The sequence below is a fragment of the Protopterus annectens genome, chromosome 3.part1 (assembly GCF_019279795.1).
Source record: "Protopterus annectens isolate FY-2018-M chromosome 3.part1, PAN1.0, whole genome shotgun sequence".
In the NCBI taxonomy this organism is placed as follows: domain Eukaryota; kingdom Metazoa; phylum Chordata; order Ceratodontiformes; family Protopteridae; genus Protopterus; species Protopterus annectens.
Window position 1 is genome coordinate 1,881,039,585 of NC_056732.1, and position 27,830 is coordinate 1,881,067,414.

A 27,830-nucleotide genomic window follows, 5' to 3' on the forward strand; every position below is an offset into this window, starting at 1 on the left:
TCCTAGTTTAGTACCCATGTCCCACATGAATAGGGGCAACAAATAAATGTTATAACATATCATTGTCCTGCCCTCCTCTGGGTTAGTTGCACACAAAACATGAAAGCTAAAAACTACCATGAGAACATAAGGCTATGCTTCTAAAGATCCTCACAGACCAATAGCCTTGTAAGTACCCATCAACCTAATTATATTGCTCTTGTAATCTGTAGTAAATGGGAATTTTCTTCCTGGGGTTTCAGTGAAAAGGGGCTTAGAGGTACAACTCATCTAAACTATGTCAATCAACAAATGGAAATAAAACAAGCAAACAAATCCATAAATAAGAAAAAACATAAATATGGCACAAGAAAAAACCTTTTTACTTATTTATTTATTTTCATTTGTCAGCTGGAGTGGTACTTTGATCCCACTGGCTCTGTCGGGAAATAAGACACAGTACACTTCCGAAAGCAGCAGTAATTCAACTAGTGAAAAGTAAAACGGCAATGAAACATTTCAAAATAATACAGAACAAACTGCTACGGAGAAACAGTATACAGATATGCCTAAATATTTAATTTACGGTATAATAAAGCAGCATAGCAGACTTATTTTCTAATATGACTACAACTATGGAAGAGCTAATATAGTACGATTACTCTAAGCTTAAAATACTTAAAATAATTCAGCTGCTTACAGTGAATTATTACCATGCAGACTACAATCTATTACTTAAATTATACACATGCTGATATACATTTTTTAAATGAAAAAATGCTTTTAGCTAAAGCCAGCTGTACCATAAATGCAGTAATTCCCACAGTGCATGCATAATTTCAATAGGCATGCAAATTATACCCTGAAAGCAGGACTGCACAGCTGGACTTACAAGCCCCTTCAGATTTTTCTGGTGTTATGACTACTAAATAGCAAAACAACTGAAGAGATTATTACTTTTTATATGCAGTAGTGCTGAAAAAACATGACTCTAGACCATTAAAAGTAACAGGAGTTACTTCTCTAACTATAACCACATCTGACTTCATTATAAAGAACTGTTCATATGTAATGCATTATGTGGTTTTCTGAGATACTGTACACATTTTGTCAAAGTAAACTGCACCCTAGATTTTTATTACACGCTTCTTGTGTTATGCTTTTTTCTTAGATTCTTGCAGGAGCCCCTTTTGGAAGCACACCCAGTAAAACAATTCCTGACAAGTATCTTGATTCAGCACAGGACTTGGACACAATATGGTCATTAGGGGTAAGTCCATCAAAAGATATTAATCTGTCAGTAAATGTTCCCAAATTAACCCTATATGCTGACAATGAAATCAGTGGTTCCCTCTAATGATGAAACTGTCTCTCTTGCAGGGTTACCTTCAGTACTCTGTTTTATTTTATGGTTACTATGGCAGAGAAAGGAAGATCGGTCGAGCAGGATATCGATTACCCTTGGCCTATTTTCTGGTGGGAATGGCAGTGTTTGCTTACAGCTTCATCATTCTTTTGAGAAAGTCAGTATTTCTGTTGTATTTTATTGTCATTATGCCTTCGTCTTCTAACATGTATATATATATATGTATATATATATATATATATATATATATATATATACACATATGTGAATACTTATGAAAACAAACACATATACACATATGCATGTGCAGAAATAAAAAATATTGTATATGTATAATTACAAACATATGGATTTATTGACATTTGAATATCATCCTGGCCAAGTGTTCAGAATTAGTTGTGTGACTCAAAGCAGACATAACTTTCCTTTTAGGCATTTTATCTTTGTTTATATTCAGTTTCATTCTGTAGTAATACCATATATTCAAAATAAATACGATTGTCATTCATAGTCTCACATCAGGCTTTGTGCCCACTGAATGGCGCACAGCAACAGTTATCCCACTCCACAAAGGGGGAGCCACCACTGATCCCGGGAACTATCACCCTATTAGCCTGACGAGCCTGGTCTGCAAGGCCATGGAATGTATCATCATGGAACTCATAAACAAAGACATTGGTAACCTCCAAACTCTGGATCCCACCCAGTTCGGGTTTGTGAAAGGCAGATCATGCCTCCTGAACCCTACTGACTTATTTGAAGCAGTCACCAAATCTGTAGAAGAGGGTAAGGTGGTTCACACAGCCTATCTTGACCTCACCAAGGCTTTCGACACAATCCCCCATTCTGGAATTATAGCTAAACTCACTAAACTGGGTATAAATCCCTACATCACAAGATGGGTTGGCAATTGGCTCACTGACAGAACCCACACTGTAAAGGTTGCAGACTCCAAATCTGACTTCAAACCAGTGACAAGTGGAGTACCACAGGGTTCAATCCTGGGACCTCTCCTGTTTGGTATCTACTTCTCTGAAGTACAGACTAACACAGAAGGCCTTTGGCTAATGAAGTTTTCAGATGACTGCAAACTAGGAGCCCTAATCAAAACTCTTAACGATGTGGACATCCTACAAAAGGGCCTCACTGAGACAGATGCCTGGTGTCAAAGCCATGGCCTCAAGCTCAATGCCAAAAAGTGCATTGTCATCCCCTTTGGTAAAAACTCTGTACCCATGAGCTACCACATAGGTGGTAGTCTACTTAACACCGAAAGTGTGATGACACCTTGGGACACAGGTGGACAGCAGTCTCTCCTTTGATAATTACATCACCACAGTAGTCAGGAAATCCTTCTACGTGGCATACCTCATCACAAAAGGGTTCTCATCTAGATAAAAAGAGGTCATTGTTCCCCTCTACTCGACACTCATTAGACCCATTAGAGTACAATGCCCCTTTTGGAATGTACCTTACAAGACATCTGCAGCAGCTGGCCACACAAGTACCTCAAAAAGAGGATTACTGGCCTCAAACAGATGCCCTACACTGACTGTCTCAAAAAACTCCAGCTTTACTCCGTCACATATCGCCTACTCCTATGTGATCACTGCCTAATATATAACGCTATGTCAAACCCAGAGCTGTTGGATACGCTACACCTAAAGAAATCCCAATCCCTCTGAGCTACAGGGGACCTAAACCTTATCACCACAATAAACAGGATGTGCTGGAGGGATAGATTCTTGTCCCAGAGACTTCTCATACTCTGGAACAAGCTACCCATCTATGTCAAGCAAAGTTCCTCATTACCACTCTTCAAGAAAAATCTTGATAAGTGAATGGGAAATTAGGAAATACACCCCGGGGATCACTTCTGTGGCTCTGCTTGACAGGGGCACAGGAAAACAACTTTCTTAGGTGGCGTAAGCCAGGGAACCTTGTTGGCTAGGCTTACTTAGGCCCTTGGGCCGATAGCCTAATACCTACCTATGAACCTATAATGATTCAAAGTATTCGTTTAGCATGGTTTGTTGAGCATGCACCTCTGAATGAGATTGTTTTGATTGACAGGTAAACGATAGGACATGGCTGTAAGCATACTTTAGCAGACTGGTAAAATGTCAGTGGCCATGTGTCCTAATGGATGAGGTGCTTGATTGTGGATCAGAAGATTGTAAGTTTGAGCCCTACCATGGTCACACAAAATGTATTAACTAAATTTCTATGATCTGCCATGTCACACTGCATGTGACAACTTAAACAGAGATACCTTCTAATGAAAGGGTGAAAGGTTAACATGCATTTATCATTATGGTTGAGCCTTTGCTTACAGTCAAACAAAACACCTGTGATATGTGGTTTATCTGTCCTAAACAGCTTGATATTCATATTAGACTATTTGATACTATGGGAAAAAAGGAAAGCGCCCCCAACATTATAGTTAAAATGAAGGAGACAGGTTGGCTTTTTGGCCTACATTGCCAACACAGAAAATCAATGCATATAATTTGCATCCTGTGAGTTGGTGGGTGAGGGTCTGCATACAAGAAGTCATCAGCTGCTTATTTGCTATAATTCCCATTTCATCACTGTGTGTGTTTTGTGTGTGTGTGTGTGTGTGTGTGTGTGTGTGTGTGTGTGTGTGTGTGTGTGTGTGTGTGTGTGTGTGTGTGAGCGCGTGTGTGTGTGAGGCATTTTTGATGAACATTAAATATGACCAATTTGTTTTGGCATTCTTTACAAATGCATATTTACTCTGACAGTTCTGGGCAGTGCAGCAGAGCCTGTGCATTGAGGGGGAGTTGCCCTCACCTGTTAATCATGTGACAGTCCTGCATGTATGAGGAAGGACTCTCATCTCTAGAGCACAGAGTGGAAGCATGTAAAATGAGTGCTGTACAAAGGAGCATTGCAGCCTCAAGCCTAGAATTTAGTCACTATGTATTTTTTTATTTATTGATATTTGATTAATGGGAAGTCTGACTGAGTAGGAACCCATTTTCAGCAGAGGTCTGGGGAGAAAAGCTCCAAAGTATTACAGAACATAGTAAGAAAAATAATTTTACAGTCTTTAAATATAATAGTAAAAATAAATGTACCAAATTAGACATAATATGAAAACATTGGTTAAAAGTAGATGTAAATTATATGAAAATGATTTGATAGTTAGAGACATTTTAGTCAGTTTATAGAGAACGTAAAGGTCAGTTAGTAAAATGCAGACAGGAATTGCAGTAATAATGTGCAATGCTTCACTGACCATATAGAGCATATGATTATCTAACCTGCATTATAAATAAATCACTTTATAGATCCGTAGAGTCATAGATTGTTACTAGACTAATGATGGGGGGGGGTCTTTCAAACCTTAGCCAAGTTTTCCCAAAAGAATAATGATGACCTGCATCCAAGTAGGACATTGAGGACCAGGGATTTGTAAGCTACCTCTGCCATAAGGAACATGGATTTCAGGCCTGATGTAAATTTCCTATTCTCCATCCATTCGTTCAGGTTGTAGTTAAATTAGGTAAAAGATGAAATCAGCTTCACATGGATGGAAAGCCTGTTCCATACTAGAGCCAGTCTCTGGGTCCTTCCAGCATGTTCTGTTTATGTCACAGACAAAATTCACAACCCTTGGCTTTGTATTTCTGGTACACTTTGACTTGCAAATATGTAGAATATTCATAAGTGTGTGGTTTGCCGATGCCTTGTAAGCCAGGCATAAATCACTCCTCAGCAGTCTGTAGGAGACTGAGCAGAGGGAAAGGGCTTTAAGGTGCTCTGCATAAGGCAGGTTTCTTACACCTTGTATTATTTTCGTTAGGAACCTCTCAGGTTTCCCTACTTGCTGCATATGCCTGATCAGGTACATACCAAAGGGAGCATTGCATTCTATGAATTGTCTGATAAGGGAGTACAGTGGGATAATGACCTGTTTGGACCTAGATCCCATGTCCCTACTTATATGTTGTGCAACATGTGGTGGTCGAAGGTAAGGCTACTATCTATGTGAGTACCCAGATCCCTGACCACTGGGTTAACTCTTAGGGGCATATTATCAATATGGTAATTAGCCAGGGCGGTTGACTTCTCAAAGGTTACCATTATGCATTTCTTAATACTGAGTTTAAGACCATGGCTTTAGCAGCATTTGTTAGTGAGAGACAGACTTATTTGAAGAATGCTACTGTCTGCAGGGAAGTCAGTGATAACCCTCAAATTGCAATCATCTGCAAACTTAGCCATAAACCTTTAGCATCTGCTTCCATTTCAGAGAAATAGATGCCAAAAAGGAGTGGGCTCAATACCGAGCCCTGGGAGACTCTTCGAGTGATTAGCATCTTGGTGGAGGAGTCATCACCTATTCTGACATCCTGGGTCCTATCAGTGAGCCAGATGGCTATCCAGTGGGTGATAAAAATGGTTATACCTAAATTAGTGAGCTTGTCTATAATTCCTGAGTGGGTTATTGTATCAAAATTCTTGGCCAGGTCAAGGTAAGCTGTATGCACAGTCTTAACTTCATCCTGTGCCTTGGTGACCCGCTCAAAAATGTCCACCAGATTTAATAGGCATGAATTTTCTTTAACAAAGGCAGACTATGATGGGTCCAGCCTTTGCAGGTTACCTATGTCCTCATTTATCACATCCATAATTCTTTCCATGGCTTGCATATAAGGCTGGTAAAACTTATGGGCCTACAGGTACCCAGATCAGTGGTTGCACCTCCTTTGTGCAGGGGAATGACTGTTGCCATCTCTCATTACTTGGCACAAAACCTGACTGAAGGCTGCAGCTGAAAAGTGACTCAAGTGAACCAGAGATGTCATGTTTTATGATATTTATTATACATCCTGGGATGTTATTGGGGCTTACTGATGCAGTGTTTCTGGCCTTGGAAAATACATTGATGACACGTTCCCTAGTAATGGTTGGGGGAATTGTTGTATGTGGTATTTCCTTTACACTTTAAGTGGGAGTGGGTGGAGAAATTTGAGATGAACTTGTGTGCCAAAAGGTTGGCAATGGTCTCCATTTCAGTGTGGGTGATGTGATTTACAATACGTTATGTGCATTGCTGTGTATTTCTGCTGAGGTTATGGACATAGCTGTAGAAAGCTTTTTGTTGCCCTTTGTCTGAAAAACTATTTTTCCTCCAAATTTAACCTTTAAAATATTAATTAACCCTGTTAGCTGCCTGTCCAGTTAAGTCAGGTGGCTTTTAGTATGTATGGCTTAGTTCATCCTGAACTTTGCCAAAATTGTTTTTCTTTTGTTGTATAACCAATTGATGTCGTAATTCCATCAGGGTGGCTTTTATTTTGAGTTTGTCTTATTTTTAACATGAGTGGGCACAGCTCACTCTTTACAGTTCTCAATATGGCTGGATAGAGATTTTGTAAATAGCTGAGCATATGCTATGATGTTTACTGGCCTTGGGGGGTGCTTGGAATTTAGCCAAGGTGTCATTCAGTAGAGAGAACTTAGCCTTGAAATAGTGCCTAAAGGCTTGGTTTTGATGGATCCCTTGATTTAGTTTTTATTTCAGGCAATACTGCCTTATGATCAGATCTAAAGAGTGAAGACATTACAATGGGTGAGGAACATCAGCCCCACCCCACCCCCACGTCCACGAGTTCAAGGTAAAGGATGTTTGTACCCTTGGTAGGAGAATGGACCAATTGTTCCAGGATGTTGGTATTAATAAAGTTTAGGAATTGCTGGGCGTGTGTATTAGAACTGATGTAGGATTCCCAATGTATAGATGGGTAGTTGAGATCCCCCATGCATATCATATTGAGTTTAACTGTGATGGATTCTAGTACATTGAGATACGTAGTATGGGATTTGACATGGAGGGGAACCTATAGGTTGCAAGGATATGGTACAAGACCCTGTTTATGGTGATTGCAGATGTATGAGTTCCAGTTAGTCAAAGTTTTTGACTAGTTTGGGTGTGAGGTTCATTTTAATATAGACAGCGACTCCACCACCTTTAGTTCCCTCTTATGCAGTAGCTGGTCAAAAGGCATGAACGGCATCATAACCTTGCATTGCTGAGGTCCTCTCCCACAACTTTACATCACGTCTCCATTACTACACAGATGTCTACACTCTCCAAGGAGAGGAAGGCTTGCAGGGAGTGGAGTTTCTTAAGACTTCTAGCATTGAGCAGTACCACCTTCAGATATTCCTTCATAGGTTCAGATAAGTCAGTAGGTTTATCAGTTTGGCATTACATAAAAAATGCAATATGGGAGTGAAAAAGGTTTTGTCAATGTCCAAAAGCTTGGAGGGGATAAGTGCAGACCATGTCTGGCAAACCAGTGTGGTCTGTCAACCACATCCTCCTAGGACATCAAATATTGTACCTCTTTGGAATGAAACCAGAAGATAATCCAGTTGTTAAAATCAATCATTTATTTATTTATTTTATTTTGACATTTGTTGACCGGGTTAGCCCCTTTTCAGCATATAGTAACACTGTATCCAGATTTAAGAGAGTTATAACAATTAAAAGAAACAGCACTTGCTGCTGTATGCAGAACTATATGACTTTATCTGCTGTTAAAGACCTGATACTCTGAGGAGAAAAGCTCTGGTTATACAAGTAAAAAATATACACACACAAAAAACTGACATAATATACAGACAATAAAAGTAATTACTTTCAAATTATATGCAAGAAATTAACAAGAGATATGCTCATGGTAATTTGTGACTTGACGGATCCTAATCCTATAAAGGTAGCTAACAATGACTCTCTCCTTACTCAGTGTGGTGAGGGAGACATTGCTGTGCCTCACTGTAGAATCAACAATGGCCAAGAAATGTGGCTGTGCACTGGTCTGCCTTAAGGGATTAGCAGTAGAGGCATTGGATACAGTTTTACTATGTGTAGCTGTGGGTGGTGTTTTAATGGAATGTTTACATGATGGATGAGGATCTCTTTTTTTATTGTGCTGTGCAGAAGGTCTTAGTGTTTTAGGAAGATTACCTGCAAGTGCCTCAGCATAAGTAGTTGTATGTGTAGGGTCTTTACCCTGAGCAGCAGGTGTGATGCAAGTGTCAATGACAACCCCTGTAGGATTAGTTTTGGATGTATGAGAGAGTTTTGCCTCTTGTGTCAAAGTGCATTTACACCCACCTCTTGCATATTTTATCTGTTTTATTAAGAATAAGTGGAATGTTGGTGTACATGTGGCAATTATTACAATGTCTCAGAATACCCATCACAAGCAGAATGACCACAGAGAGATTCGAGAAGTGCATATCCACACCTACGGATCTACTATGGAGAAGTCAGGGAAATTTTAATATTGAACAGGTTAACAAGACAAAGAACTTAATGAGCAATGCTCAGCTATGCACAAACTAGATGCTCTAGTAGTTAAAAAAATCTGTCTAGACAGTAATGCTACAAGAGTGTAAACCAGAAACCTTCCTGATGTAAAATAACTGGTTTGGAGCCCAAGTAATTAAATCAGAACAAAGACACTTACAACAACAAACACAATAATCATTCATCAGCAATTTCCAACTCAGAAAGGTGTAGGCTATTCTCTTCTGCCGCAAGAGTGTAGACTACAAACCTTCCTGAGGTAAAATAACTGATTTGGATCCCAAGTACTTAAATCAGAACAAAGACACTTAGAATAACAGGCACAATAAGCCTTCAACCAGCAATTCCCAACTCATATGGGTGGAGACTACTCTCTCCTCCCACAAGAGTGTAGACCACAAAGCTTATATTAAAATAATGGGCCTGGAGCACAAGTGCTTAAACCAGAACTAAGACACTTTTAGAATAACAGACACAATAAGCCTTCAGCTAGCATTTCCCAACTCAGAAGGGTGTAAGTTACCTCTCTTGCCACAAGCGTGCAGACCACAAACCTTCCTTATGTTTGAAGACCAAGTGCTTAAATCAAAACTAAGAGGCTTAGAATAAGAGTTAACATTTAATCAGGCTATTAACTAGCAGTAATGAATGTAGCAGATTAAATGCAACCAAACATTTTAAGAATGTACAGCAAAAAAGCTAAATAATGTAGGAAGAAGATCATTCAAATTTAAGAGACTAAGGGGAAGGACTTTCCCAGCTGACCAGATAAGACTAGGAGTGTCCATAATCAGTTTTGTAGTAGGAGTGGGCAACTCAAAAGCCACAAAGTTTAAAGGTGCGACAGCAGCAGGGGTGGGTGGATGGGAAACATCAAATGCAGACAGAGCTTGGCAATAGTCAGGTAGATAACCACATGTCTAACAACCAGTGCAGCTAAATAAAATGCCGGTAAATACTTGTAGTTAAATGAAGAATGCTATTTCTCAGCTGCCCCCACTAATTCGTTTGATGTTATTCACTACCTGCAAAACAATTATTTTCTAACTGACCTTTGCCAAGACCTCTTAAAACTCCAAAAGAACAAAAAAATTAAAACAAAATAAAATTCAATATAAGAAAATAGATAAAAATAGAAGTAACCAAACCTCAAATGAATAACTTCAATCTAAAATCAAATGCAGACAGAGATCAGCAATAGTCAAGCAAAGAACAGCAAGTCAAAGAGCACGGCATCACCTGGGAATACCTGGTGACACTGAAAACAACAATAAATATCACAAGAAAAAAATGGCTCGGAGTCATGCAATGACCATTATAGAATACAGTCTTTAAGCCAGTTATTCTCCTTCCTGCAGCCCACTGTGTCAGACTAAGACACTTTAGGTAATATCAGTAGCTGCAAACTACCCAATCACCTAATGACTGTGTTTGTGAGTTAAGGGCTTATGACCCCCCACCCATAAAATAACTGCATCTGTGGGTTAAGCTACTTAACCCAGTAACAATCCACTTCCAGGAGGAAGCAACAAGTGCAATTTATTTTAATTGTTATAAATCTCATAGATCCTGCCACTACCTGTGACACAACCAACCGCTAAATGACATAATCTGCAGTTAAGGACCTGTGACCCATCCCCTGCATAAATAATTAACACTTTGCTCTCCAGTGTATAGTTTCTGACCTCTGGAAAACTGAACATATGACCCAATGCATAAACAACCCTATTGTTCCTAAGTTGTGCATCCTATTTGCCTATTGTTGTGCTGTTTCATCTTGATAAAATCTTGAAGAATGTCGATGTCTCATAACTAAAGAATCCTATCAAATCCTGTGGGATACTTTCCAGTGATCAGCATGGATTTGGAGTGGTTTAATGTCTAATGGTACTCTGCTGTTTCTCAGTAATACATTCTACCATGACATGGATACAGGTAAGCTTGTAGGAGCCATTTTCAATCATCTGTCCAAGGCTTTTTATCTTGTTAACCTTTCCTTACTGACTGAAACTGTCAGCATGGATTTGGAGTGGTTTAATGTCTAATGCTACTCTGCTGTTTCTCACTAATACATTCTACCATGGCATGGATACAGGTAAGCTTGTAGGAGCCATTTTCAATCATCTGTCCAAGGCTTTTCATCTTGTTAACCTTTCCTTACTGACTGAAACTGTCACTTTATGATTATCTGCATAGTAGATATTTCAGAGTTGTCATATCTTATACACAATCCTCGCTTTTCCCTGTTCAGTTAAGCATTCCACAGGGCTCCATCCTAGGTCATTGTTTTTCACCACCTATATCAACTCCCTCATTTTATTCTAAAAGATTAGCCTAGCCCCCGAATAACCATTTGAAATATTGGGACCCGCTTGTATGAATCCCAAAATATGGAGACTGAATGGCCCAAGAAAAATTATATATTAAGTGCAAAATGGCCACTTCTTGGAATATTTCCCTTTCTTCAAGGTATGGCAATTTCTGGGGGTGTGGGGAATTTGCCTCCCACATCAGGGGTGCAGGGGGGGTTGCCCTCCTGAAATAAAGAAAAGTTTGCAGGAGAAGAACAATGTTCAAGATTTGCTCTTCTTCAGCATTTTCAGTGCTTTTTTGGCTTATCAGCACTTGGCATTTTGATTGTTGGCATTTTATCAGGAAGCTGGAAATATTATGCAGATGACATTGTATCTGGGAATGTGATAGCTAACTAGATTCCATCTGTAGTTACCTGACTTCTGCTCCAGCCCGAATGTGTCATGACTGAGAGCTCAATGGATTCAAAGTTAATCTAAAGAAAACCTGAGCAATATCTTCTTTGATACTCACTAATACCCCTGCATGTGCCATGACAAGTGGCATGTCTACAGCCCTAACGATGACCCACCAAAAGTGGTGACAGCCATAAAATACCTTGGGATCTGGATTGATACATACCTTACCTTTTGCACTCACATCCAAAATAGTGGAAATAAGGTTATTTTAATTATCTGATCATGTAACAGCATTAGCAACCTCCTAACAAAACAGTGAAGTCTTGCAACTGTCAGGGTTATACAGCTGCCCACTTTTAAACTCTCCCTACCTTTTATCAGCTTCACATATTCTAAAACCCTAAAAAAGCCTTGAAACACATAAGATCACATTTAACTATTTACTGTTGTAGCCAACAGGAAATCTTCTTATTGAATTGAAACAAACTGTCAGGATGGTTACGTCTTGGACTTGCATTTCTTGGTAATTCTCTTTTGTATAAACTCTTCATCTGTACCCAGTGCAGGACTCATCTCTGGCTTAATACTGTGAAACACTCTTCCATATCTCTTAGATCTCCCACCTCTTAATATCCCGCATACCTCACTTACATGTACTGACAGAGCTTTTCCACACATAGGCGCCACTAACTGAAACTCCCTTCCAGGCATTCATTATTAGCTTTCTACTGTCCCCTCATTCTCCAACAAATTGAAACTGTACCTACAGGATGAAGGAGAACACAAGTGCATTACATTTGTAATTGAAAAACTTGAAGCTTGATTTTTTTTTGTTTGTAGGAGAATGAATCGGTAGAAGAATGATCTTACTTTATTGGTAATTCCACTCAGGACTCCTCCTTTCCAGAGCATATTTCTATGTAGTACCACTACTTCCTTTATATATATTTGTGCCAAGCGTTGTCTGTTAAGGATCTGTGTGTATAAATACGTATATATATATATATATATATATATATATATATATATATATGTATATATATCTATGTCAGTTGATCAAGTTTTCAGAAACTCAAAATTCATATTATTGAGACGATATGATTGCATTTTCAAAAAACTGGTCAAAAAAAAATCTATCTTTTTTCACATTTTTGCAGGGGGTGAAGCCCTCCTGCATCCCCCATGCCCCCTGCAAATTATATATACCAACTCAGAGATTGCACTACATTGAGGAAAACAGTAAATTTCCCAATCCTCACTGTACCACAATCTCATTCAAAAGCTTTGAGTTTTCAGAAATTCGGTCATATCATCTCGACTATATGAATATCAAATTTATAAACACTCAATCAACTGATAGGGCTCCATATATACTTCTATATATACATATAATACATTACACTATATTGTTCTTTTTTATATTATATTATCTTCTCTTTATGATGTATAGTAATTTAGCAACAAGCCATGACGGGGTGGGGGTATCACAGTATTTACCCAGGGTTGACATGGTTTGATCACAAGATCAAAGTCTGAGTGTTTATATAAAACCAACTCTGGGTAAATCCTGTGATATCCACATCCAGGAATAGGTTACTGTTATTATAGATTTAAATTACTTACAAAAGAAACTGCTTACCTTTCTTAAGTAATGTCTTTGCATAATGGGACTTTAGTCCATATTCTCTTCTCTTTGCTGATGTACTGTGCATGCATACAGGAATTACTTTCTCACACTTACACAGTACATTTGTACAGTACAAGAGAAGGGACAGAGAATGGAACACAGGTTCATAGGTGTGTACTAGGCTAATGGCCCTGGAGCCTTTACAAGCCTAGTCCATAGGATTACACTGGCATTGTGCCATCTGACCTTAGCTTCCAGTGTCTCTGTCGAATAGCGCCACTGGAGTTCCCATCCACTCATCAAGATTTCTCTTGAAGAGGGCCAGTGAGATGCTCTGTTTGACATGTATGGAAGTCTATTCCAAAACATGGGCAGTCTCTGTCCCTCCAGCACATTCTGTTGATTGTGGTAATGAGGTTGAGGTCTCTGGAGCGTGTGGTGTGGAGGGATTGGGATTTCTTTAGATATAGCATTTCTAACAGAGCTGGGTCAGACATGGCTTTGTAAGTCAAGCAGAGATCACCTCTAAGTAGGTGATATGAGACAGAGAATAGTTGATATTTTTTTGAGTCTGTCCCTATAGGAAAAGTGTTTAAGGCCTAGGATCCTCTTTGTGAGGTACTTTTGCAGCCTCTTCAGTTGTTGCAGGTGTCTAGTGAGGTACATGCCAAATGGGGCATTGTACTCAATGACTGGCCTAATGAGGGAAGAGTAGAGAGAGACAATGACCTCTTTCTTCCTGGATGCAAAACTCTTAGTAATGAGATGTGCCACACAGAAGGACTATCTGACCTCAGTGGCAGTGTGGTGGTCAAAAGAGAGGTTGCAGTCAACCTGTATTCCCAAGTCTCTTATAATGCCTTCTGTGTTCAGTGGGCTACCATTGATGTGGTAGTTCATGGGAACTGGATTTTTCCCAAAGGGGATAATGACACCTTTTTTGGCATTAAGCTTAAGGCCGTGGTTCTGACACCAGTAGCTGGTCTCAGAGAGGCCTTTCTGTAGGATATCAACATCACTTGGGGAGTTAATAATGGCTCCCAACTTGCAATCATCTGTAAACTTTGTCAGCCAGAGTCCCTTCATGTTGGACTGGACTTCTGAGAAGTAGATACCAAACAGGAGAGGACCCAGGACCGATTCCTGTGGGACTCCACTCGTGACTGGTAGCAGTCTGACTTGGAGTCAGCTACTTTCACACTGTGGGTTCTATCTGTGAGCCAGATTGTAATCCACCTAGTGATATAGGGATTGATGCCTAGCTTAGCGAGTTTTTCTATGATTCCTGAGAGGGGAATGGTATCAAAGGGCTTGGCCAGATCAATGTAGGCTGTATGAATCACCTTGCCTTCATCCACAGCTCTGGTGACTGACTCAAAGAAGTCAACCAAGTTGAGCAGGCATGATCTACCCTTCACAAAACCAAACTGTGTGGGATCCAGAGTTTGGAGATTCCCTATATCCTTGTTTATTAGGTCCATGATGAGGTGTTCCAAAGCTTTGCATATCAGACTTGTCGATCTAATGGGATGATAGTTCCTAGGGTCTGTAGTCGCTCCACCTTTGTGGAGAGGGGTGACTATAACAGTGCGCCAGTTGGTAGGGGCAAAGCCTGAGGTGAGGCTGTGATTGAACAGGGAACACAGGTAAGGTGCCAGTTGACTCTGTAATTCATGTAGAACAAACCAGGGATATTGACAGGTCCCATAAAAGCTGTATTCTTGGCCTTGAACAGTGCTGTTTTAACCTGTGCAGCAGTAATACTGGGTGCCTGGTAATCTATTGGTATTGTGATTGGTCCTTTGGGGGACGAGAGGGGTAAAGTTGGCACTGAATCTGTCGGCCAGTATACTGGCAACATCTGTTGACTCGCTATAGGAAGTAACATCGTGCAGCAACTCAGAGCAAATATGGGTATTGCCGTGGAGGTTCTTTACATAACTATAGAAGGCCTTGTGATTGTCTTTACTATCTGCTGCAATTCTGTTTTCATAGCTAGCTTTAGAGGATTTGATGAGGGATCTCAACTTTTTGTTGAGGCTGATAAGGGAGTTTTTCCAGTCTTGGGACTTCACCTTATGATGCATCAGTTTCCTCCTTCTGTTGTAGAGTTTGTTTATGGCAGGGGACCACCAGATTGGCTTCCTTTTTTTGGAGGAGAGCATCTTGGTTCTGTTTGGGATAGCATGATCCATGCACTTGTGTAAGTGCTTATAGAGTGCATTTATTGTAGGATTCAGCAGTCATAACTGTACTGTCCATCTGCATGGGCGTGATGAAGTTCGCCACTTCTATCTTAAGAAGCATGAAGTTGGCTCTGGCGAAATTTTTTACCATGGTTGCCTTAATGTGGGGTGGGGGTAGGATGTGGATATCAAGGGTGATTAGCTTATGGTCGGATCTGACCAACGAGGAGTTGACTTCGGGCGTAGAACACCGGTCACTCATGTTGATAATGACTAGCCCTGGGATTCATGAAGCTTGCACCAGGCGCAGGCGTAGCGTAGGCAGAATAATGCCAAATATGGCTGTCGAGTGATTCAGGTACGAACCAGTACCACGTGCACTACTGGCGTACGCCAGAACTGCGCAGCCCTTGGCATAGGTAGGCTAATCACCCCATGCGCAGTGTCGCACCATGCAAATGAAGGCAGATAGTGATTCATGAAGTGGTGCTGGTGTAGCGTAAGCCCATGGAAATGTAAACCAAAAAACACGGTTTACATTTTCCCAAACAGAACATCGGAGCTATCGAAGTGGATCAGACTCATGTATTACAAAGTTAACATATGCGAATGGCTAAATACACCGTCAATGGCATAAGAAAAGATGCACAACACCTAAAAAACAACATTTAATGTCATGTCCACAGTAACGCACAGTACAACCGCAGGGCATGTGTACGCAAACTGGAACATAAAGAAAATATATAAAAATGTCATAAAACCGCAATGTAATACAAATCAGGTTTACACCATAATACACAATGGAAGGCATGGAACACCACACCCAAGGTGCAAGGGTTGCTAAGGGCCTGCGACAATGTTCGGCACGGTTACTATGAATTAGTAGTCAATGTCATGCAAATGAGGCAGATAATACTGAATCGCAAATGTCCCACCGGATGAAGGTTGAACCATATGGCGCAGCGCTATAACACCGAGGAGTGGCTCAGAGGAGATACATGACATCAGCAGAGGGGTGTGCCACCGTAGCAGCAAGCACATTGGAGCAATGCAAATCTGGCCTGGCCATTGCTAAGCAAAGCTGCAGGACAGGGGTGGGGAGTAAGGTATAGAATCATTTAGTTGAGAGCACACATGGTGCCCAAAAGCGCATGTGTACAGGGATAAAAACGTGCCCGAAACTCAGTAAGCAGATGCACGCGGCACGAACAATAGCACAAACAGGAAGGTCAGGGGAAGAAAAGAAGGAAATGCCGAAGTAGGATAATTGACGTACTAATGAACAATCAACACCAATCAACTCACGGCGGCCAATCGACGGCAGCTGTCAAGTCTGCTCGCAGAAACCTGCAAAACAGGATAGGGGAGGCATTGGAATGCAAAGAAAGGAGAGGAGGCATTGGATTGCAAAGATAGGAGATCTGTCATAGCAGAGCAAAGCAAACCGACAGTAGACCAGCAATAGCACACATTATGCAAGATACGCCAGGTCTGGGAAAGTACAAATGAAAGAAGGCTGCTGGATGCATGCCAGAAAATGGTAGGTGGAACGTGCAGAAATGTAAAGGGAAGGTCAAGAGGTAATCCACGGCAGCCAAATGTAATTCACCACCAAAGGCACCACAATAGTAGTTCCAGTAGTAAAACACATAAGATACCCTGTAGCTACGATCGTACATACACACCCTATGACATCATCGGTGTTCACAGCACAATAGTATAAAGTGTGAAAGCACCCTACACACACCTGTGAGTTCCCAAACACTGCACCATAGGTGTAAACACATGGGGAACTTTTAAAATGTACATGTTGGGAGCTGCCATAGCTGTGATTCATCAACATGTTCAATCCGCAGGCACGATACCACTTAGCTCGAACAGAGGATGGGAGACTGATGTCAACTGACAATATATTTATTTATTAATCCAACAATAGAGCGTACTAACTGAACACAATACAAGAATACAAAAACAGGTTAAGCGCTTTCATCTGATTGTTTCAGACTTCCTCAGAACCAATAAGGACATTGTATCGTGCCTGCGGATTGAATTTGTGGTTTGCTGTTACTGTTTTATTCATCAACATGTGTTAGAGACTGACTGTGTTGTGGAGGATGATGCCGACAACCACCGCAGGCCCCGGAGGAGGAGGAGAGTGTTCAGACCAAGGGTAACCTACCAGGGGCTACATGATCTGGAGATAGTAGAGCATTACAGGGTGGACAGGAACATGTTACAGCAAAGAGTGGAGCTGTGCTGGCCACGCCTGAGAACCAGAAATAACAGAGGGGAACCCATCCCAGTGGACATGAAGGTATGTGTAAGCATTCGAATACTAGCCACAGGTACCTTTCAAAGGCCAAATGGAGATATAATGGGGATCTCACAGGCATCAGCATCCAGGGTACTACACCAGTTCCTGGATGCCATGTTACCACATGCCAATGAGCATATATACTTCCCCTGAACTCAGGAGGAGTTGGCCAGCAATATGCGTCACTTCCACCGTGTGGCACACTACCCGGAGGTACTGGGTGCGATAGACTGCACGCACATACAAATCAAGTCATCACCCAGTGAGCATGGTAGGCACTACATAAACCGCAAGGGATTCCACTCCATCAACTGCCAGGTCATGTGCAATGCCCAGGGCATTATCATGGATGTGTGTGCTGGCAGCCCTGGAAGCTACCATGACTCCCATATCTGGCATGCCTCACAGCTGTATCAGGTATTTGTCAGGGGGGACATCCCACATGACCACCTTGTGGGGGATGCTGGCTATGCACTAGAGCCATGGATGATGACTCCCATTAGAAATGCACACACACCCATGCAAGAATGCTATTATGAGGCACACGCACAAACCAGAATCATCATAGAGCGTGTGTTTGGGATGCTGAAATCACGGTTCTGGTGCTTGGACACATCTGGTGGAGCCTTGCAGTACTCTCCAAGCACGTGTGCCCACATCGTCATAGTATGTGCCATGCTACATAATATGATCCTGCGGAAACAGCTGCAGCAGGGACAAAATGGTGAAGGCCCTCACAGCCCACCACAATTGTCAAGGCCATCACAGGCACAGAGGGATTCAGACCATGAACACACTGTGCCAGCCCCAGTAGGCAGACGGAGGCGTGCCCAATATGTCTACACCTTGGCAAAGAGGGAACGTATAGCACATACTCTGACAGTGTAGGACCCTATGGACTGACACACCTCTCCACCTGCACACACAGTAAAATTGATGGTACACAAGCACGCCCACCTGCAAATTGTAATGTATAGGTGGCCCACTGTGTGAATCCTACATAGGTAGCCCTCAAACATTGTACACACAACAGCTATTGGAACACGGAATATCAACACCTGAACAGTACATGCGCCTATCAGCATATGGTGGTGCTGTGTGTATAGGTTCCCAGGTACATCGGTAGGTACACGGCCAATTGTCAGAGGCCATACACCAAATGGGGCAAACAGTGTCTGCTGTCACCACAACATCGAGTAACCAACTGTCGCATAGAGGAGCAGAGGCAATCGTGGGAACACATGTGTGTAAGCACTGTTCTGCACACACTCAGCACAGAGTCCCTGCTGCGTTAATGAGGGGCTCCACATAATATAATCATGAATGTTGTGTCAAGGCATAGGGTGTACCCATGACAGGTATTCATCATCCCAGCATGCTCCACCCACGGTCGTTTGAAGGTGTAGCACAGTATCGTGTGTGACTCACTGAGATATACATACCCAATGCCGGAGCACATCCAGTAAACATCACATGGACATACCATTAACTGGACTCATCAATATGTAAACTAACTGAGTTACCCATGTGAGTGCAGTATGGAGTAACAGCCGTAGTATACTCCACGTACAAAACGACATAACACGTGTACAAATCCCAGATGGCCATATGTTAAATTCAGTGACCATTGTGCATGTTCCCGGTCCCACGTCCTGCAAGGGATGTAACGTAATCCCGAAGGCACGAGTGATGCATGTCGGATGCAGGTCAGCAGATCATGTTTAGCACACATTACCGGGAATATGCATTGCCCACTGCTGTTAAGCGACATTTAAATATGACTATATGGATATGCGAGAAACAGGGATAAGCAACTCAGAATATCACGCAGATCACAGTCAATGATGTCCAGAACAGGTGAAACCAGCATTATTCACCCCTGTATTAATAGTGCCTGCTCTGAAGGGTAAAACAACCACTGCCAGGTGTAGAACACGCAATCATGTATCGAATCACCTAACACTATTGCTAGGCAAGATGTACCTATGGTAGGGTTGCCACCTCTTCAAATGACTAATGTGGGACATACGTCAGATGTCTGCAGGCTGACACATATACCCAGCCAGTATGAAAAGCAGAACTGCACTGTTTTGCCTAGATAAAAGCTCATTCTTGTAATGTTGACTTACTTATTCTGTTTGTTGGTTCAGATACAGAATAACTGTTTTATGCGATTATTACATCAACTATAGGAAATAAGTATGTTCTAAAATCACAGAACATTTGCCATGTTTACAAATATTTTGCAGGACACAACTGCCCAAAGAGGGGCTGTCCCTTGCAGAGTGGGACAGCTGCAACCCTAACCTATGGCAGGTGTGTAATGTGACAGGTACAGACACAAACGTGCAGAGTCCAGGAAACACTATACACCAAGTACACAATGAAAGGTGTAGCTTGCCTGTCACTTTCCCCGTCAAATATATATATATATATATATATATATATATATATATATATATATATATATATATATATATATATATGTATATGTATATATCTATATATATATATATATATATATATATATATATATATATATGTGTGTGTGTGTGTGTGTGTGTGTGTGTGTACACATATATACATATATAGAATACAGATAGAAAGGGCGATAGAGTGATTAATGTTGATATATACGGATTCAGCGATATCTGCAAATATATATAGATAGGTCAACGGCATTCATAACACCTTGGAGGTACAAATAATTAGGATACCGCCAACTATGGAATGTGTAACATACCGACATGCGTAACCACGAGGCTGAAAGACTGAAAGAACACAGTACCAGAACAGTACAACTGCGAGTAATAGTATGATGATATGAATGGATAATTAGTCATCGCTGCTGGTGTTGTGGTCCACGTAGGCACTGTGTTCAACTGTGTTTGTGAGTGCCGTAGTCTGTGTATGTGTGTGTTGAGGGTGCCGTGTGCATCCCCATGTGACTGTAATGTGTGTGTGTGTGTGTCCACATCATGTGTCTGTTAGTGCCAACTCGGAGGTAGACCATTACGGTAGGTGTGGGTATAGCTAGCCGTAGGCATACGGTTACCACCTGTCCCACATTAGGAGGGACAGACCCTCCCTGGGCAGGTGTGTCCTGACATAAAACATTACAAAGGGCAAATGTCTGAGATCATAGGACATTAATATGTCACATATATAATGTAATAGTAGCATTAAATAGTTATGCCTGTATGTAAGAAACGTGAATGTTACATGCAATATGATAAGTAGCCAAAGTCCCACAACAATAAGTATGTATTGAGGATAAATGTATGTGCTATCCTGTGTACTGACCGTGGCTATGTGTTAGCCTGTAACACCGCTGTGTGTCCCAGAAGTGTCCAACAATGGCCATATGAAAAGGTGGCAACCCATGGCAAAGAGGTTCTGTTATCAACACAACCGCAATGACTGCAAATATCTGGGACAGAAATACATGGGATAGCTGTCATGTAGACATATCCCTTTACATATCACTGCAATTCCGGAGGTATGGAAGTATCAACCTCACCTGCATACTATATAGAAACCAATTAACAACGGCCCAATGTACAATCCCGTAACATAAGTCTACTAACTGATAGCTCTTTAATTAGGGACAGAGCCCACACACATATATATGGAATATGTAGAAATGCAAGCCCCACAAACCTGTATATGCTATGTACACCCACCGACATCCCCCACACTAGAAACTATAGCAATACAGACTGTAATAACAGCATAAACATCCAGTCAGTCAATTACAACTGCAGAACCGTCAGCATACCTTGTGAGAGACACAATTAAAGGTTCCATGCAAAATTGCAGCCGTTGTATAATGGAACAAATGACGATGTTACAGGTTTTGTTTGCAATAGTCCATTAACAGATGTTGGGATGACAGGTACACCCACATGTTGAACCACATACTCTAGCTGTCACACACAATCCACGGGGGACATGAATCCAAAGTATAATTGTCTCTATGCATAGCAGTTGCAATAACACGTAACAAAACACAATACAGGCTGTCTCCCCGAAGGTAGGGCAAATTGGCAACGCCCAAGTGCAGAAGTCAATTATACCCCACTGTTGCCGCGTAATTGGTGAATGGAGTAGCTGCACAGCTGATATGCAAGTAATTAGTCACTCAGAAACACCAATAGGTGGCAGGAAACCACATGTTACAGGTATCGACATATATAAGGAAGACTTGCCAGACATTCAAACTGTATGCTCATACAAAATACCGGTGTAAGCAGTGTGAGAGAGATAGAGACGAAAGTCCGTAACGATAACAAGGTATGTAGAACACTCGGTATGTAAGTGTATGTATAGCATGTGTTGTATTAATTATTTACTGTATGTATAGCCTGGTTTGCATTAATTAAAAGTGTCCGCAATGCATAACGTGGGAAAAGGTATTTATGTAGTGATGTCTTGCTGAGCATACTTAAGCTTGTAGAAACTGTGCGTTCAGCAGTGGGCCACAAGGTACACATCACAGACACCACAAGGGATACTACATGAGGGCTTTAAACAGAACATTTCCATACAACCCGCTGTCAGTGGTAGGGTATGTCCAACAAGTACGTGCCATAGCAGGGGATAGTATATGTTGATATACTGTCACACTAGGCATGTGTATGGGCATATAACAACAATGACATGTCTAAGGTGGTCCCGCTGTGCAAGTATGCTTTGCATTATGGGATACTATGTAAAATATGTGTAATGTATAGTATTGTAGGTAGATATGTCAGATATTCTACACAGCATAACAGGCATATCATGCATACCGCAGGTATCGTCTATTGGCATGTACAATAACAGGATACATATGGCTTGTAGGCACGGGGCATTGTAATAGCATGATAGCTACTCTAAATGGAAGGGCTACCAAGTAACCATGCACAAAGGACATGTAATAGCTTCACAGGTTCATAGTGGGGTACTATGCAGTCTGGCAAGTCTATGTGTAAGCACAACTACAGTGTTCACACCAGTGGCACCTCTCTAGGGTAGTGTCCTGTGATCAGCAGAGCCATGTGTTACCTGCACCTCTGCACAGTACAGCCACTGCAGTGATCCCTGGTGTACAAGTGTCTCCCAAACACCAAGGGAGGTATCACATGAACAGTGCTACTGAGTGTCCCTGCGTGATGTACATAGGAGTCATGTTCCAAAGCATGGTGAGTGTCTGGTTTGGGAATGTAACCCTGAAGCACATCCCACTCATTGTTGCATGTGTGCACATATCCATGAGCACGCTGCTCACAGTGGCATTTGCTTATGTCACGTATGTGGAGTATATCCATTAATATTGTTGTGGACATGGGCCCTGTCTGTTCAGCAGAGGTCACCCCTGAGTATGTAGTATGCAAATGTGTACAGACGTGGTGTCCATAGTTCAGCCGCATACCTTAGCTGTCGGAGCTCAATAAACATCATGGCGTGTTAATGTTGTGGTATGTGAAGCTGTAGCTGTTGTGTAAGGTACACCCTAAATGAGGTGGTGTACCCTTGAATGTGTGTAGAAGTCTTGAGTTCAGAGGTACAATGGGTGCCTTATGTACCAGCTACACACCCAGTACAGATAAGTGTGGCCATGTAGAAGGATATCCACGCCACAGTGGCAATACAGTAATCACAGGAGTGGGTGTGACATACGTGTGTACTACAAACATGTACAATGTGACATGTATGTAGGGGACTACCACCTATGTGATATTGGGTGAATGGTGAAATGCAAAGGTGATGTACATGGATCTTGTGTCATGCAGCTTGAGGCCATGATATTCATATCAGGTATCTGTCACAGTGACACCCATATGGATGGAGTCAGTATCAGCTGGTTGATCAATCACAGCGCTTTGTATGCAGGGGTTTGTAAAGCTAGGCAGGGAAAGTCCCTCTGTGCTAGCCTGTACCTCAGGGAAGTGTCATTCAAAGGGGATCCAGTATCTGTCTGCCTGGGATGACATGCTGGACAAGCCACGCTGCTTCGCAAGGGACGGCTTGCACCTGTCACCCCTGGGATTCCGGATATTGGCAAAGGCTCTTGCCACCCACATAGTGCCTTTTTTAGGCAAGGCTCAAATTCTAAACCTACCACCCTAGAACACAAAAAAGGAAAAAAACTAAGGGTAATGCTGCTCAATGCCAGAAGTCTAAATCTCAAAATGCACGCTCTCGAGGCCCTTCTCAGTATGGAGAACATCGATGTCTGTGCTGTGACAGAAACCTGGTTCAAGGCTCCTGAGAGCACCCCAGCGCTATCAGGTTTTACCTCATATCATGCTCCGCCCAAAATCCGGACAATACCAAGAAAGGAGGGGGTATCCATATTCATCAAGGACACCCACACCTCAAGACTGGTGGCATTGCACGATGCATCGGAGACCATCCAGGTGCAATTAACCATAGGCAAGACTGCTCTGCAAATTGTAGCATGTTACAGGCCACCCTCACAAACTCAGGAACCTCACATGGCCTTCCTGAAAACACTAGAGGGGATAAATGTATCACCAAACACCATCATACTAGGTGACTTCAATTATATAGACTGGGAACACTACTCAAGCCCAAACACCCTAGCCCAAAAGTTCCTGGAATTCATAAACTCAAATGCCATGGAACAACTAGTCACCATCCCCACAAGAGGAGATAACATACTTGATCTCATCATCACGAACATGGGAGCACAATGTTCAACACGAAGTATACCCCACTGGTGAGATCAGATCACAAACTAATCTCGCTGGAGGTCCTCATCCCACCCCACCTGAAATAAAAGACCACAGTAAAGAACTTCTCAAAAGCCGACTTCACACTTCTAAAGACTAGTGTAGTCTCCTTTAAGGCCCCGAGCTGGCGGAAACAATACTCAAGCCGCTGAATCACTTACAAATGCCTTCTACCAGCACCTGCAGGACTGCATGGATAAGGCAATCCCAAGCAAAACAAAGACTCTTTGTACCAAAGGCAAGCGTCCAGTCTGGTGGACCCCAGCCATAAACAAACTCTACAACAAAGGAGGAAGCTACTACAAGATAGAGCAAAATCCTTAAAAGGTAAGACACCCTTGATCACTATAAGTAAAAAACTAAGAGCTCTCATAAAATCATCCAAAGCAAATTTCGAGAGAAAAATAGCTAAAGACTCAAAAGACAATCATAAGGCCTTCTTTAGCTATGTTAGAAACCTAGGAGGAAACTCCCAGATATGCTCAGAACTAGTTCAAAATGATGTGAAGATTACTGATCCTACAGACATTGCCAACATACTGGCTGACAGGTTCAGTGCAAACTTCTCCCAAAAGGAGAGATAACTATACCAAACGAGTGCAGCGCCCCAAACATCTCCAGCGCCCAAGTGAGAACTGCTGCCGCCAAAGCAAAAAGCACAGCATCCGTGGGACCTGATGGTGTCCCTGGCTGTGTGCTCCACGAACTCAATGAGGAATTAAACCCACAGCTAGGACAGCTGTTTAATCAAAGTCTTACCTCTGGATCACTCCAGGAGTGGCGCACTGCAACTGTGGTCCCACTTCACAAAGGCGGTGCCTCCACAGACCCTGGAAATTACCGGCCCATTAGCTTGACAAGCGTTATCTGCAAAGCCATGGAGAGGATCATAATGGACCTCATAAATAAAGACATAGGAATTTGCAGACTTTGGATCCAACCCAGTTTGGCTTTGTCAAAGGCAGATCATGCCTTTTAAACTTGGTTGACTTTTTGAAACAGTCACCAAAGCCATTGATGAGGGAAAGGCAGTCCATACAGCCTACCTCGATCTGGCTAAGGCCTTGATACAATACCCCACTCGGGTATCATTGAAAAACTCATCAGCTTAAATGTTAACCCATACATCACAAGATGGGTTGCAAACTGGCTGAGTGACAGAACCCACAGGGTCAGAGTTGCTGGCGCCATGTCAGACTCAAAGCCTGTCACAAGTGGTGTCCCACAGGGCTCAGTCCTGGGCCCACTCTTGTTTGGCATCTACTTTTCTGAAGTACAAGCAAACACAGGAGGGTTATGGCTGACAAAGTTTGCAGATGACTGCAAACTGGGCGCCAAAGTAGAAAACACATCTGACACAGATATCCTTCAGAAGGGTCTCACAGAAATGGATAACTGGTGCCAGAGCCACGGCCTAAAGTTTAATGCCAAAAAATGCATAGTCATACCCTTCGGGAAAACAAGGTTACCCTAGCTACCGAATAGATGGCAATCCACTGAGCACAGAAGAAGTTATCAGGGACCTGGGGACCCAGGTTGATAGTAGTCTGTCATTCAACACCCATGTAGCTAAAGTAGTTAGGAAGACCTTCTACATTGCCCACCTTATCATGAAGGGATTCTCATCTAGATCAAGGGAGGTCATAGTCTCCCTTTACTCATCACTCATCAGACCAATGATTGAGTACAATGCCCCATTGAATGTATCTGACCCGACACTTGCAGCAGCTGGAGAGGCCACAAAAGTTCCTCACCAAAACGATAAAGGGTCTCAAAAATCTGTCCTATGCTGCCCGACTGAAAGAACTCCAGCTCTATTCAGTCGCCATCCTGCTCAGAGGTGACCTTTGCCTAACATACAAGGCCATGTCAAACCCAGATTTGATGAATATGCTTCACCTCAAAAATCTAGATCCATCAGAGCCACAAGGGGAGACTTAAACCTCGACACGGCTATTAATAGGATGTGCTGGAGGGATAGATTCATCACCCAAAGACTCCCTATGCTGTGGAACAAAATCCCGGTACATGTGAGGCAGAGCACCTCGCTGGCCTTGTTCAAGAGAAATCTTGACCAATGGATGGGAGATCGCAGATATACCCCAGGGATTACCTCAGTGTCACTGCTCGACAGAGTCACACCAAAATAATGGGTATAGTTCCCCATACTAAAGGGGTGGCGTAAGCCACAAAACGATGGGCTAGGCTTGTAAATGCCCTCGGGCAGATAGCCTAGTATGAACCTATGAACCTATGAACCTATGAACATGAGGGACCCAATGACTGAGGACTGTGGTATGCCAAATGTAACTGAAATGCAGTAGTACTATGGTATGCTACCCTCATTGTGTGTGTCCTGTCCATGAGCCATGTTGCATAACATCCTGAGACAAAGGGTACGATGTGCAGGTGGATGTGTATGTTGTCAATACTAGAATGGAGAATGGTGCTGAAAGGCAATGAGAGGACAATGTAGGATGTGTGGACTCCCGTACTATCATCAACTACCCTGGTAACTGTATGAAAGGAGTCCACCAGGTGTAGGGGCCATGATCTGGCCCTAACAAGTCCAACCCAGGTGGCATCAAAGGACCGGAGCCCAACAATGTCTCTCTGAATGACGCCCTTGATGATGTGCCCCATAGCCATGCAGAACAGTCCAGACAGGTGTGTAGGACTATAGTCCCACTCGTGCATTGTGGTGCCACCTGTGTGGAGTGTGATAAATGTTGTTGTGTGCCATTCAGGGGCCACAATGTCTGATACAAGGCTATTACTGAATACGGTGGCCTAGTGGGGAGACATGTCATTCAGAGGTTTGTGGACATCACAGCCTGGGACTTTGGAAGGTGACATGGGGCCAGTGTCCCAGGACATATAGAGTGCAGGTTAGTACTGTGTAGGTGTGACTGCAGGGACACCTCAATGTTCCTGCATGGATTGTGGCCCTGTAGTGAGTGAGAGGGTGTAATGTTACCATTGAATCCATCCACCAGCATGTTGCCAACATCACCTGGGCCTGTAATGTTCCTGAGTGACTGTTGTATGTGAGAGCAGATGTGGGTGTTGCCATCGACTACTGACATACCACCATAATGCCTTGTGGTACACCCCGGAATGTGTCACAGAAATTTTTACATAGCTAGTCTTGGAGTATGTGATGAGGGATCCCGTGGCCCTACCGAGGCTGACCAGTGAGCTACCCCACCCATGGGATTGTACACCACTGTACAACAGCCTCCACCTGTTGTTGTACATTATGTCCATGGAACTTGACCACCAGAGTGACGTCTGTTATCTGGTGTGTACTATCATGGCTCTGTGTGGAATAGCATGATCCATGCAGTCGTGTACATGCTAATGAAGTGCCCTGGGATATGTTTCAACATTTGTATGTGCATTGTCCATCTGCACGGGTGTCATGACATTAATAACCGCTGTCATAAGACGTCTGTAGTAGGTGCTGTAGTACTCATGTACTGTGTATGCCGTGAAGGGTGTGGTGCCAGGATGTGGCTAACAAGGTTGATTAGCATTTGTTCAGAATCCACCAATGAGGGGA

At 42.4% G+C, this 27,830-nt stretch overlaps 1 protein-coding gene across 1 annotated transcript in view; it reads left to right on the forward strand.

Annotated features, from left to right (window-relative positions):
• The window catches only part of TMC3 (transmembrane channel like 3), a 1,325,854-nt gene that overhangs the window by 289,558 nt on the left and 1,008,466 nt on the right, over nucleotides 1–27,830 (forward strand). Inside the window, exons 6-7 of the mRNA XM_044067925.1 lie at nucleotides 1,151–1,249; nucleotides 1,360–1,502. Of these exons, the coding sequence (XP_043923860.1) occupies nucleotides 1,151–1,249; nucleotides 1,360–1,502 (242 nt within the window). The remainder of the gene's footprint in view (nucleotides 1–1,150; nucleotides 1,250–1,359; nucleotides 1,503–27,830) is intronic.